At 44.9% G+C, this 15,436-nt stretch overlaps 1 protein-coding gene across 2 annotated transcripts in view; it reads left to right on the forward strand.

The window, feature by feature from the left end:
- The window catches only part of PWP1 (PWP1 homolog, endonuclein), a 460,981-nt gene that overhangs the window by 114,093 nt on the left and 331,452 nt on the right, over nt 1-15,436 (forward strand). For both annotated transcript variants that reach the window (XM_078673945.1, XM_078673946.1), the window contains exon 6: nt 1,163-1,273. In XM_078673945.1, the coding sequence (XP_078530071.1) occupies nt 1,163-1,273 (111 nt within the window). The remainder of the gene's footprint in view (nt 1-1,162; nt 1,274-15,436) is intronic.

Raw genomic sequence — 15,436 nt, forward strand, 5'->3', positions numbered from 1 at the left:
TGCACAGAACTTGCGTCAATGGTGGGTATCCAGATCGCAACCCTCCATGATGAACGAGTGGCTTACACTTTAGAGGATCATGATCGAACACTATGTGAAGCCAGGCTAAAATGTTGTTACTTCAAGATCCTCCATTGTTGGCACTGGTCGTCAACCAAGCTCCTCAGAGCATACATGCTATCAGACTCCAAATGATGGAGAGGCCCTGCTATCGTTTGTGATTCAGTACATGTCCTGTGGGAATGCCCAACCCTCTCACATTACCGCCACTCAGTCTGGGACCTCCTTCAAAACGAACTAGGGGTGTTTGCACCATTTATGAATCGGCTAACATTGCTGCATTCCCCCTTTCACACATGCCCCATCATGCTGATAGATGACTCTCAACGGCTTTGATCCTGCACCACTGGAAAGCCGCTACTCCACCCTCTTACCAGATGTGGTTGGCAGACCTGCACGCTATGGCATCATATGATAAAATTATCTACAAACTCGATTATCAACTGTAGAAGTTAGAGGAAATGTGGGGATCATTCCTTCATTTAAAGTCATCTGTGGTTTGTTCAGTGTATCAGCGTTCAGCGACACTGCTCCAGCGTCAGTTTGACTGACATACCAAGCTGAATACTGACTCAGTGAGGAACTCACCGACCACCGCCTACATACTTAGAGGTAGGTTGTCATACTAAGGGCTGCATTGGGACGATGGAATGGGCACTGCAAGTTGTGTGATTTTCATATACCCCCCCAGAACGGGGAAATCACCGGGGAGACTTTAATTAAACTGCATGATTGCCTTCTGCTTTGACATCTACCATACTTAGCTTATGTTACTTTTCCTCCTGTCTATTGTTACCCTTGTTGGTGGGGCGTGGGGAGTTGTGAGCTCTAAACATGGTTTTGCATAGAAGATTTTTTTCCCCATGCCTTTCTCTCTCTGTCCTTAATTGCAACTGTTGAAATATGTTTCAATCTAGGGTGCTACATGTTGTTACCATTGCTCGGGTGGCATGGCACTTGTTTATACTTTGTAAAAACCAATAAAGAATGGTGCTACAAAAAATATATATATTTTACTTAAAAATTAATTTGCCGTTGTGTGTTGTGATGCTTATTTGTTCATTCTTTTGATTCAGTAAGGTAATTCACGTTTTTCTTCCAGTGTATAATTCAGAAGAGGATTCCTTCTATGTCCATCATGATATCCTCCTCCCTGCATATCCCCTTTGCGTGGAGTGGTTGAACTTTGATCCAAATCCTGAAGAATCCACTGGTAGGTATGAACTGCCAAGATAAGCAATAACTGTGCTGTTCGGTGGAGACTGTTTGCTTGTGCAGCCAAAATGAAGAATCTATTGTTTGAACCCTAGATAACATAAAAGTGTGATTATTAGACTCGTTTTTCCTGAGCCCGAGCTAAGAGTTAGTATTGCGAAGTTGAGTATCCTTACAGTCTTTGTGGAGCTTTCACAGTGAGTTTCATTAAAGCTTTCACTACCTCTAGCCTTTCCTACCCTCCATTTTCTACATCAGTCTGCTTCTCAAAATAAACTAAGGGCAATTTGCTTGTAGTGCCTCCCTTTTGTCGTTTGAGATTACTAATTTATGGGGAGTCCAAACAAAGTGAGGCAAGACACTAAACGTAAATGTTAAGTGACATGGTTAGATGAAGCCCAGATATAGGACACTTACAGGATAAAAAGAGAGGCCATTATTTCTGTTACTAACAATCATCTAGGAAATGATATTCAGCCAACATTTTGGCAAGGCTAGGTCCCTGGGGTGAGAAGTTTACAGTATTGCTCTGGTCTTCGATGATAGAGGTCCTTTCCGAGAATTGTAAAAAACATATCTGACCCAAAAACCAAGTTCTGCTCCCTCTACTGGACTATGATGGCATGAGACTCGAGGGTGTGACAGCTGAAGAAAACAATTAAAGCAATTCCATTAGGAGTACTTTTATTATATCAAAGGTCTTCGAGGGAGCTTATGGACAGTACTATGTTTCTAAATGTATCTCCCCAGCCTTCTGTCAGAAACCAGATGTGCTGAACCCACTAACATTCTAGCCTCAAAAGATGTGGACACCAAAAACAGGATGTCGGAGGAGGTCTGATGCAGGGGCAGGGTAATGTTGAAGGGCAAACCTACTTACTTCTTGGTAGATATCTCAAATAACAGAATATTGGAGGAGAAAAGTTATGCTGCCCCAGCCGGAGTTTGTAGCAAGAGCAGCAAATAATGCATGATTACAAAAGGAACTTGTTTGGTTGCCTTCAAACTGCAGGAAGTAGCTGGACAGGGATCCAAGAGGCTAGTAGAGTTTAACGCACGGTCCTATTGACCTCTTGAGTGCACCAGAAAGGTCGGAACCCTGTTCCTCGCCCGTCTTGCAAACTCCCTTGGCAACCACTAGTATTGCGGCGGTTCTCTGCAGGTGCAAAAAAATGACTAATCCCATGACTGAAAATTACTAGCACACTTCCAGTGCAAATTCCTTTGCCTAGAAAAACTCATAAGGATCCCACAAATTGCATGTGTGCCTTACACTGAAGCACACTTTTGTTTGTGTGCAAATGAACAACTGTCCCATGTTTATACTTGGTCCAGTAGCAGGCATATTGTTTGGCATAAAGCCTGTCCAGGCTACCTTGGTAGTTCAGACTTTGCTTCAAACCCTCTGGGTGATTCCGCCTATCCATACTCTCAACGCCCCTTTGAAGCAAAGTGCTGCAAAGCATTTTTTAGGTTGAGAAGATGGCACCATAAAACACTTTTTGCAGTAGATAGTAAATACCATGCACTTGGTCCATCCAGCACAAAGCCTTAGGACATCTGGGCCTTAGTATTTTATTAGCTCTTTAAACATAATGATTATTATTCTAATACTTCTTTAATAATATTTACTTCACTTTCTTAATGTAATCATAATTAGAGTTGGGCTGGTTTCAAGTAATTCTCAAAGCATAGATTAAATTCAGTGTTATAAAAATCCCTTCATTGGGTAAGTATGCCACTATGTTTTTTTAACAAAATCTGTTGATACACAAAAATGGAAAAAGATTAACCTTTGTATGCTTTCATACAGCATATACAACATACATTGTACGTATTGTGTGCATTTTGTTAAATAAGGTTTAAACAAGCACATACCGACAGATATAGAAGTACATGCTGCAACTCCAAATAACAAAGAATATATTCACAAATAATGATGTAGGGGTTGGCTCCTAAACACTCTATATAGCCTAAAACAGAATTAATTGGTTCCATGACTAAGAGTTTATCTTGCATGAAAATCCAATCTAATTGCTTCAAACTAGTCTCAGGCAAAATATGGAGATGACAATGAAGGCTCACTGAATTTTGTTGTTGTTAATAGTCTCGACCTTCTGCACAATTAATGTAAAAAATCTTTTTTGAAGCATCAGTGGTTTATTATTGTCTAACCAATACCCTATGTAGGAAGCTGGCTCTGTATATACTATACCAAAGTAAGGTATAGTGTGCACAGAGTCCAGTGGAACCCCAAAGGTAGGCAGAGATAAAAGTAAATAATACCTTACTCTCTATATGTGGTAGTGTGGGCGAGCAGTAAGCCTTTGTCAGAGGGTAGTGTTAAGCATTTATTGTACGCACTCAGGCAAGAAATATCACACACTCAAAGACTGAACTGAGAGCAATTTGTAAAAAAAATATTATTTAGTTGTACAAGTAAGTGTAATAATACTTTTCAAGAATAATGCAGTTAAATACAGTTTAAATGCAGTTGAATGCAATTGTATTGGTTACAGGCAAGTTACTTGTTCATAAAACAGTGGATTACTTTTCAGTTACTACTGAGATTATGTTGTAAATTACTTTTCAGATTACTTTTTACGTTACTTTTTCTACTCAGTGTGATATGCCTAGAATATCACAATGGGACACTTCCTATAGAAAAGGTAAGTAAATCAGTTTTTGTACATATGCAGTTTCTTAAGGTTTCCATACAAACCAACTCCACCCTTAAAACACTTTTCACAAGTAAGCAGTCAATGCAGTCCTATGGAAGAAAAAATGTTATTGGATTAACGGTAAGTACTTCGATTTGGGAGTTGATCTTCTGAGGTTCAAACAAGAGTTCCCCCAGGGTCAAGGATGCACTCTCAAATCACCCTCAGCGGCACAGGGCGGCCGGGTGCAGAGTGCTGAGGCCCAGTGTTATCCCATGGGGGATAGGGGCCTCCGATTGGTGGCTGCTCAAGTGCAGGCCACAAGGTTGTGGGACCAAAGCTCCTGGACTTAGGCTCAGGGCAAAGGGGGATCCGATTTAGCATAAAAGGTGCACCCACTGCAGCTCAGAGACGGCCGGGTGAAGGGTGCGGTTTTGGCGTCGGGTGCCTTGTTGTTTTCAATGGGGTTTCTCCAGTTGCAACAAACACTGCAGGCTCGGGGACGAAGATCTTCTGGAGGCGACCACTGGTTGGAGGGGTAAGTTGGGATGTCTTGAGATGTCGGGACACTGTCGGTTGGGCCAGCAAGGCCGTGGGACGTCTGGTGCAAGGTTGTCTTTTGGCATTGGTTCTTTTTACCGGCTCTGGTCTCAGTCGCGGGGATCCTCCAGAAATGGGCTGCAGGCGTCGGTTGGAGACTTGAGGTCGGTCAGGGATCACCAGATCCCAGGTCAGGATCGCTATGGAGACCTGCTCGTGGTATTGGGCCACTTGAACTCGGGCCGTGGGCGTCGGGTGCAGAGTGGGGCAGATGTGTCGATTTGGCCAGAGCCAGAGTCTGTGGGTGAGCAAATCCTGTCCTTGCGGGAGACAACGTCTGGTTTGGGAAGGCAGGGCCGGTCCTCCGGGTTCTGGGGGGCTGCTGGACGCACCGGGATTTTGCTGGAGCATGCTGAGGTCAGCGCAGACCGGTAGGGCTGGGGCCAAGTCAGTTGGTGTCCTCCTCTTCTTCTTTCAGCATGGCTTCTTCGGTCCTTATTCTTCTCTCTTCTATTCTAAGGAGGCAAGGTTGAGGGTTGTCTCTAAATACTAACTTTAGGGGCGTTACAGCTAGGTACAGGTCAGGACCATCCCTTCCTTGGGGTGGGTACTACCCCTATTATGCCACCCTCCAGTGGAAGGGGGGCACAAGCCTTGCTCTGGTTGGCTGGTTCTCCCCATCTTCAAGATGACAGGGACCGAGAGTAGGACATCACCTCGCCTCCCCCGCCCGAGAGGTGGGGTTGGCAAAGTTGGGCACACTTCTACTCCTAACTTGGTTTTCCAGCTGATTCTCCCACCCAAAGTAGGGGTCAGAACCGGTGGAGGCTAGTTGCTGGGAGCAGCAAATGGCTGGGGTAGCACACAAAGGCAGCAAGCCTTCGAAGCTTTCCCTTTCTGGATCCTGCCCAGGTGGTGGCAGCTGGCGAGCAGCCACTCAGCCAGGACACTAGAGTTAGGTTGTTTTTCGGGGGCATTTCTGAGTGCATTGTTCATTAAATCCCACACTGGCATCAGTGTGGGCTCAATGTGCTGAGAAGTGTGATATCAAACTTCCCAGTTTTCAGTTAAGCCATCATGGTGCTGCAGAGTTCATAATGACAAACTCTCAGACCATATACTCTTTATGGCATTACTGCACATACAATGTCTAAGAATGGACTTAGACACTGTAGAAGTATAGAGCTCATGCACTTGTACCCTCACCACTGGTATAGTTCACCCAGCTAGAAGGGTGGCTTACCTATGCCAGGGCAGTGGATTATAGGCATGGCACACAGGGATGTTTGCCATGTCGACTCTTCACTTTGCTCCGCACCAAAACGCAGCCTGCCATGGCAGTGTGTGTGTGTGTGTGTGTAAAGGTACAGGGCCTCTGAGAGCGACAGTAATAAGTGCTGCAGCCCTTCGAGGCCTTTCCTGGTCACAGTGCCCTTGGTACCTATGATACATTTTTACAAGGGACTTACATGTGGCCGGAGAGTTACCAATTGGGTTTTGCAACAGTACAGTTTAGGGAAAGAACATAGGGCCTGGGTACCTGATTGGCAGGAACTCAGAGCGTACTCAGTCAAAGTGCATCAACATTAGGCAGAAAGTGGGGGCAACCTTGCAAAAAGGGGCACCCTACGCTTGGAAAAACTACTTCACCACCAAAGACAATGCACTAAACTGTGCACATTAAGAATTCAGTGGTTGTTGAAGTAGAAGATAACATTTGTGATTGCTGACTTTTAGTTGTTGGTAATGCAGAACTGGTAATATTCATAAATACACCAGTCACATCAGGGGCTGTGGGTGAGCAAACGTTTTCCTTTTGGGTTAAAATCTTCTTCAATAACCATGGTCGCCAAGTAATTATCTGCTCTAGGGAACGTTCTTCTTTTGACAGACACTTGCTTTCCTATTTGATTGGAAACCTGTCGAGGGTCACCATGTCCTGTTTACATTTATGGTTGTGCAGTGTCTCCTTTAAACAAGTATATAGACCTTTAACACATAGCTACTGGTTAACATAATAGCTTACACATGGCCAAGTTAATGTTACAAAGCTTTAGACTTGGTACTTTCAGATATCCCAGTTTTTTATCTCCGTGCACTCGTGTTCAACAATGTTAAACTCAAAATGTATGATCATTCAAATTGTGCGGAACATCCGTTGCACTGTGCCCAACAGTGCTGTTATAAATTCTGAACTGAGTGGGTCCTGGACCCCGAACTCCAGGATGTGCGCAAGTTAAACTTGAAACAGAAATGTTTCTTAACGTATTTCTTCCAGATTCAAACATGTGCTTCATAAACTTCCAAAGTTGAATCATAATATTAATTTATTGAATCATCCATTACTTCATGGTGAAATTCATTCGGTTACTTTTTGTGAACTTTATAACCCAATGCATTTCGAGTCGAATCACGGACCCTTCCTCAGGGGTATGTAAAGGTAGAGATACATAAAGCTAGGTCAGCCTATTATCCAGAATTTCATTCTAAAGAAAACATTAGGCATGTATTTATCAAGCATTAAATGATTTTCAACAGAATCATCAAAGTGATACTATCGGAACAAAAATAATAGATACACTGCTGTTGAATCTATTGTGATCATCTAAAGAGTATGATATGAATTAAAGCTAGCCTCTTATTTTGAACCGCTATATTAAATCTAATATGTGGATGACGGCAGCGCGTATTATTTATTACGCAGTGCTCGGCGCGAGAAGTTCATTCATGCTGCCCTTTCTTAGCGCGTGTGAGTTACGACTTGCGCACATCCTGGGATTCGGGGTCCTTGACCCACTCAGTCCAGAACTTTCAGATGTCCACCAGGCTCGATTTCCACGTTTGAGTTGAACTGAGAGATGACTTCTTTACTAAAAATATGGTTTTGCTGAGTAGTTTTTTCCTGGAATGCAATTCACCTCTGTAATATTTTTGACCACATTAAGTTACTCAGTAACCAAATTCACTTTCATGAATATTCCATGATGACGACTTGTAGGGAAGTTGAAATTATTATGTGCAAGAGAAGTGGCCATTGTCCTCAGCTTGTTGCTTAAGCCGAAAGCATTATGAAATATCCCAGCAAAGTTACCACTCGACGATTCCTTTGTGAGGTTATGTTGTAATTCAGAAAGGGATAATTTGGTAAGGTTTGTGCATCAAGTGGGGCTAGTGGTAGATACTGTAATTGCCAGTAAGACTAATTTGACTAATACGAATTTGTAAACAATTAATGGAAGATGTTGAGAAATAGACCCATTTAGTTGGTTGGACAATTTGTGCACTGGTTAAAAATGTGTTTTACAATGCTGCAATTGTCCAGTTGGACCATTTGGACTAAATACCCTCAGTGGCGGCGGGTTATTTTTGAATGTGATGGCCATAAAAGTTCTTTCCAACTTTTACTGCGTGAGCGAGGCAGCTACACAGTCCTAAGGTCTAAACTGCACAGTCAAAAGCAGAAATCCTGGGACCAATTCCAGCTTCCCTGCTTGACCAAAATGTATGATCGTAGGCAAATATTTTATTTCACCAAGCCTCCCTTTTCTTTGCTATCATATATGCCTTCACCTTAACCCTTTTACCGCGGCGGTAATTCCACTGCGGTGCGGGCGTTCTATTGTGCGGGCGGGGCCGCGTCGGGCAACGGACGAGCACTGCACTACCAAGGTAGTGCTCGCGGACGGCCGTTGGCCGAAGGGTGCATTTAAGGGGTTAAAATACACAAGTTCAGGAGTGTATGCGCTGTAGAAAGACGTTATGCTTGATTTAATAACAAATAATGTTGTTGCGTATTAATGTTGGTACATGTATCATAAGAAACTAGGCCACATATGTGGCTGAGGCATCGGATATTTGGGGCCCTGGGCCAAAAATAATTTGGGGAACAGTTTTTCAAATATGATCCAATTTCATCTCTCTTTGGACAGGTCACTGACAGTGCACAGACATACTCATGTACATTCTAAAAGTGTGTACATCTAATATTCGTGGATAGTGACGAGTGTTCTCAATATTGTAAACAGCAGCTCACTAATATTACTGCAAATAATCTCTGTGACACCCTCCTATTACTCATACTGAGGTCCTGTTTGATATAAAAAGCAACTTTTTTTTAATGGACGTTGCATGAAACATAAAGCCAACATTTCTTGGCAAAATGTCTACAAAATACTCTTACATGTCACCCACATTACACTTAAATGAAAGGACAACGGTATTTCAAACAATTTGTTGTATTTCAAACTGGCCGTTTAAGAATTATTAGAACATTGGAATGTTGGGAGCTCCATTGAAAACAATGGAGTGCTCCGGGCTTATAATGGCTGGTATAAGCATGGAGCTCCAACATTCCAATGTACTTTGTTCACAGCTCTGGCTGTGAACAAAGGCTTCAGGGAACCTGAGGGGATTCCAATCCCCTCACTCTCCCAAAAGGCTTTGTTTTTTTTGTTAGAACATTCTGTCCTCTAGTGACAGAATGTTCTAATAGCCTTATAGCCCTTCGTAGATGGGCTATATCGCTATTAAAGTCCCTCTCCCTTGTTAAAGGCCCTCGCCTTTGGCTCGGGGCCTTTAACGCTGGAGAGGGCCTTTAATAGCCGGTATAGCCCTCTACGGCGGGCTATAAGGCTATATTCAAGGTCATCAGGACAAGATTCTTTAGAACAGAACTAGCTCTCTCAGAGGGCCCCCTGAAAGGTTATCAGAGATCTGAGAATTACGGAGAGCAGGGCGCAGAATCCGTTGGGCAAACTAGAGCTTGAAAAGTGTAATGTTTTTGATTCTTCATTGTGAATAAAAGTAGGAAGAGGGTAAAGGTGAAGCGAGGCAAAGCAGGAGTAGAACGCATTAAAAATAGATGGAAAGGGAAAGAGTGGGGTGATTGAAGGTTGAAGAGTTCATTAAAACGAGCACAAAGAAAAGGATAAACGGAGAGGTAAAGAGACTGCTCTTATGCCGCATATAATACAAAGCAGCATAAGAGCAGTGCTAGGTTTGGCTGGGGTATGCGAGCCAAACATCCACTGAAGACCGATAGGGCTGTGTCCTTGCTGACGCAGCTCCATGGCAGCCTTCAATGTGGAAGCCTGAACTGCACATGTCAGGCTGGCCAGAGCTGCAATAGCGGCCAATCTGACCTGCGCAGCTCAGCTTCAGCTGCTCATCCCACCCACTGAGAGCTCCGTAGCTCCGCCCTATAACAACATGAAATTAATGAAGGAAGTGCCAATTGAGCCTCGTAGTGGGTTCGCTGCCGAAGGGGGGGGGAGGGGTCAACACCCATGAGCCCCAGTGAACAAACCACCGCTGAATACCCTTTGTATGCTTCTGAGGTATTACATGCAATTGAATCATTCAATTCTTACTGAATAGTATCAAAAATAATAGTGATGGGTACATGACACTTTTTCTCTCTGTTTCCACTGTTCCTTAATTTGCCTAATTAACAATAAGGTGCAATATATACATACAGTGGAATGATAGTGCAGACGACTCACTGCTCTAAGAATGAGCATGTGTACAAATAGACATGCAGAAAGACACTGTACAGAGCACCAAGGTTGACCAATGATTTGGAACAGTTCAGATCAGAAATAGTTTGTGTGTATATTTCCTAGCGATATCAGATCACTTAGCAACCAAAATGGGGCCATAGGACTTGTCGACATTTCAACCTACTTTGGCTTGCCTAATCACATTGGGACTTTGTCATCTGACTAACACACCTCTAGTGGAAAAAGCAAAAGTACAATCAGTCCAGGTAACCCATCACGGCCAGTATTAGCTCTCGTATCTCTGCTTTCGGCATAGCCTCCCTCCCTCCCTTTCCTCTCCCTCCTCCTACCCCGGATACTCCTCCCACGACCTGTAGGCCTGCTCCTTCGCCAAACCCTAAAAACATCACAGCTTTCTACCTTAACACCCGTTCTGCCGTTGCCCACTCGCACGAACTCTCGGTCTTGCTGGATTTACAGGCTCCAGATCTTCTTTTCTTAACTGAGACCTGGCTCTGCGATGACTCCCTCCCTGCACTCCTATCCACCCTTCCAGCCTCCTACTATGCCCTCAGGGCCGACCGCACTTCGGGCAGAGACGGGGGCGGTGTGGCAGTCATCGCACGTACCGTTTTCCCTTTTCAAATTCTCTCTCTACCTAACATCGCTACCACTGAATTCCTGGTGATTCGCACAGTATCCACCTCTCCCCCCCTTACCTGTTTCCTCACTTATCGTCCTCCTCAGTCCCCCCTACAGTTTCTTCCTGATTTTCTGGAGGTCTTGGCTACCATTACAATCAACAATTCCTCCATCCTGCTCCTCGGCGATTTTAATTTTTGGCCTTCCGACCCTGCCGAATGTCCATCATCAAAGGATTTTTCCGAAACCCTCCACTCACTTAACTTCATCCCTCATGTCCATTCCCCCACCCACATCAAGGGTCACCTGCTTGACCAGATCTGGTCCCTGAACTGCCCTGTGGAATCCCTGTCTATCTCCCCTTGCACCTGGTCCGACCACCACTTGATTTCATTTCTCCTTCCTATTCTCCCCCCAGCTAAGCCCTCCCGGCCCAAAAACACCTGGGTCCGATCATGGGGCCGTGTCAACCTCGAGAATCTCTCCTCTCTCCTTACCAGTTCTCTCCCGCCTCTTCAGGGCCTTACCACCGTTTCCCAGGCTGACACCATAGACCAGTGGCTCTCCCGCAGCTGCGACTCCGTTGCCCCACTCAAGCGCATTACTTCTAAACGCGACAAAGACGCAAACCGGTGGTTTAACCAAGAGCTTAAAGCCACCAAACTAACAGTTCGCCGCACAGAGCGGGCTTGGAGGAGAAGCTACTGCCCCATTTTGAAACTGGAATATATCAACATTCTCAACCAGTACAAAAAAAGCATCTTGGAGGCCAAAACAGCTTATTTCTCCTCCAAAATTTTAGCAGCGGAGAACCAGTCTAAGGAGATTTTCTCCATCGTTCACAACCTGGCGTTCTCGGACAGAACTACGTTAAAACCAGCCCCGTCCAATGACCTCTGTCTCTCTCTTAATAATTACTTCATCCACAAAATTATCACCATTAAGGCCAACATCCCCCCACCTTCCCCATCTTTCGTGGATCCCCAATGTCCCCCTCCCAAAGGCAAATTGACCATCTTTCCCCCCATCACTCGGGAAAACCTGACTTCACTGGTGCCTCTGATCAAATCTGGCTCCCCTCTTGACCCCTGTCCTGCCCACATCCTCCGTCACATTTTTGTCTCCTGTCCAGATCCCCCCCTCCACCTCCTTAACAGCTCCCTCACGCAAGGCATAGTCCCTAGCTCCCTGAAGTCTGCGGTAATTGTGCCCATCTTGAAAAAACCTGGGGCAGATCCCTCTGTCCCTGCCAATTTCCGTCCCATCTCCCTCCTGCCTTTTCTAGCCAAGGTGCTCGAGCGCCACGTCACCTGCGCTCTGAGCTCCTTTGTGGAGAAACATGGAGCCCTTGCCTCCCGCCAAGCCGGTTTCCGCCCCGCACACTCTACGGAGTCCGTTGTCATGTCGGTCCTCGACACCCTCAGGGAGGGTATGGACACCAATCAGCACCAGGCCCTTGTGCTCCTCGACCTCTCAGCCGCCTTTGATACGGTGGACCACAACTACTTACTTTCCCGTATCAGGGCGGCGGGGATCGAGGGGACTGCCCTGGTCTGGTTGTCCTCCTTCCTGAGTGACCGCACCCAGGCTGTCCGCCTGGGTGACTTCACAGCGGACTTCCGGAAAGTTCAGTGCGGGGTTCCTCAAGGCTCATCTCTTTCCCCCCTTTTGTTTAATCTTTATATCGCCCCTCTTATTTTCTCCCTCCAACAGATGGAGGTCGCCGTATTTAACTATGCGGATGACCTCCAGCTGGTCTTTGATCTTTCCTCTCCTTCTGCTGTCTTCAATTTTCAAACCATCATGTCTCACATCAGGGACTGGATGAGCCACAATCACCTCAAACTCAACCCGGACAAAACCGAGCTGGTGTTGACGGGTGGTTCATCCAGCCCCTGGTCCCCCCTCTTCTGGCCCCCCTCTCTTGGCTTTCCTCCTGTCCCCTCTTCCTCAGTCAAAACACTAGGCATTAAACTTAACTCCCAACTCACCCTCCACTCCCAGGTCAGCTCTGTGGTATCTTCTTCTTTTCTCTCACTGCGTACTATACGCAAGGTGTCCCGCTTCTTTACTTTTTCTGCTCTCAAACTTATCATCCTGGCCATGGTGGTGTCCCGCCTGGACTATGGGAACGCTCTGTATGCCGGTATTCCTGCATACAGTCTGCGCCGCCTACAACAGATCCAAAACCAGGCGGCCCGCCTGGCTTTCAACCTCCCCAAATTCCACCACTCTACCCCACTTCTGAAATCTCTTCACTGGCTCCCCGTGCGGGCTAGAATTCAATTTAAGCTCGCATCCATCACTTTCCTGGCCCGATTGGACTTGGCACCCGCCTTCATCTCCTCCGAGATTGTTCCTTATGTCCCCTCCAGGGACCTACGTTCGTCTTCCCAGTCCCTCCTCACCATCCCTCGCTTCCGGAGAAAGAAGTGGGGCGGCTCCAAATTTGCTATTCTGGCACCTACCCTCTGGAATTCCCTTCCCCTTCATCTTCGTGCTATCACCCTCTATCCCCAATTCCGCAAAAGTCTTAAAACCTACCTATTCACAAAGTCCCTTGAATAAAGGCTCCTCTCTTTCTCCCTGCTCTTAAACCTCAGCCCCCACTAGCTACAGCGCCAAGAAACCGCCGGTATACGTGCGCTCTAAAAGTGCTTTTAAACTCAAACTCAAACCTAACTAGCCATCATCCAACCCAAGCTAACTACTGATCATACGTTCTCACTACACAATTCGGGGCATTCTCAAGAAGTCACCACTTGAATGTTCAAACCACTGCGGTAAAGGCAAAATGTCCAGTGACCACATTATCTGTGAACCCACGTATCCAGTGTAGATACGCACACCAAAATTGGCAAATGCAACATATGCACATCTCAATGTGTATGAATTCAACTCTACCCAAAGTTATCTGGGTCGATATTGTCTCAATAAATCAGCCCTAGTTGATACCATCCAGTCACCCTCATGCATCGGGGAACAACAGTAATCAGACAGGATAATCTGGCAATGCCCAAGTGAAAGTGCATCATGGGGTTTCCAACCAGTAAACCCCAGTCAATGTCCTCACGTGACCAACTCCATCATGTGCCAAATATTGATGTTTAATCAGAATAGCATCTACACTTACTTTGCTAACAATTACTCCAGTTACACTTGCATGCTGCTACTATATTTCCACTTGTCCAATTCACCCAGCAGACTTAATCTGTGAAACCAAATATGACTGCATTATAAGTTCATGAAAAACAATGATGTTAAAGACCCAAATATCAGTCTGCGTGTCCCAGGAATAAAGCCTGAGTATCATGGTGCCAAACAGTCTGCCAACCATAATCTTCCCACACCAAACACTCACTAACTATTGAGACTCCAGTGTGTCTCTCTCTATCGCCTCCATCATCGTGTGAGTGGGAAGACGTGTGGCAGGCACTCTCGGCTTTGTCACCAAGGATGTTCCAAACAACTTGACAGTTGAACAACGTCCACCATATTAGGAGAGTGGCCCATGGTTTGGACCTTCCAATGGTATTCAGTATACTGAAAAATACTGACCTCCAAAATCATAACAGATGGGTTCTATTACTAGCAAATCATCTGTCGCTATACAAAATCAGTTGCCCAGAGCTATCCTAATGTGTCATATAATACCATTGTGGATAAGCATTAGAATACTGCTATTAATGACATTGTATACCTATATATGAACATTTCAATAAAAATCTCACTATGTGGGTGTAATCTCCACTAATAAACACCTCTGGGGTTTTCAAGATGTGCCATGGAGTATACACCAAAAGAATAGGATGCACTATGTCCAACCCATTTCATTTCACAAGATGTCAAAGTATCCAGACCCACCAAAGAAATCGATGTGACAATTACAAGATACATGTTGTCATGTGGAGAACCATAATGCATATGTACATTGCTAGCCCTTTAAGAGTTTGTATTAAAAAATGACAATAGATACATCAAGATTGGACTTATCGAACTCAGTAAAAGCCGGCTCTATGGCGGTGCGACCGGTGCCACCGCACCGGGTGTCGGCTTCCTGGGGGGCGCCGTGTTTGCAAGTTTATTATACTTTTGAAGCACCTGCTGCAGCGTTCCTTTCCTCAGGCAATTACCAGGCCTCACAAAAATGTCAAGATAACTCCTGTGATTAATTATCTTCCTGGAGAGAGATCAGCGTTTTCTATAGTTGAGGTTTTGACTTAAGTGGAGTTAGTGCAGAGGGTTAATATGCCTGCTGCAAAGAATGTGTACCAAGTAGAGAGTGTATATAATGTAAACAGATCAACAAGTTACTGCTTTTAAAAGAGACATCCTTTTGTTATTTGCAATTTATTACTTAAAGTCCTAATATACAACAGTGAGCAATTCATTTTCATCATAGAACTGCATACACACTGCAAAGTATACATTAGAACATTGATTAATGTTGCAAAAAGTGTTAATTTACCTGGAAATCGATTCTTATTATTAAAGAAAACTCCCAACTATGCTGTTTCTTTTTCAACTCTGAGTTTGTGCTTCTCCACACCACTCTTAAACTATACTGCATACCAGTATGGATGACATGTAACTCATACACTTTTAGTCCTTTGGCTTACGTAACATTTCCTATACACTGATTTACACACGTATAATTGATTGTCTCTGTGTAATGTGTGTGTGATGCTAAGTGCTCTGACACCCTACAATGTTATGCGCGGGGCTATATAACTAATTCAATGCTTATGAGAGAGAGTGGTTAGGGAGACTTTGGGCCAGATGTACGACCTGCCAAATAGCGCCTCGCAAATTGCGTCGCAT

The sequence above is a fragment of the Lissotriton helveticus genome, chromosome 1_1 (genome assembly GCF_964261635.1).
Source record: "Lissotriton helveticus chromosome 1_1, aLisHel1.1, whole genome shotgun sequence".
NCBI classification, from domain to species: Eukaryota; Metazoa; Chordata; class Amphibia; order Caudata; family Salamandridae; genus Lissotriton; species Lissotriton helveticus.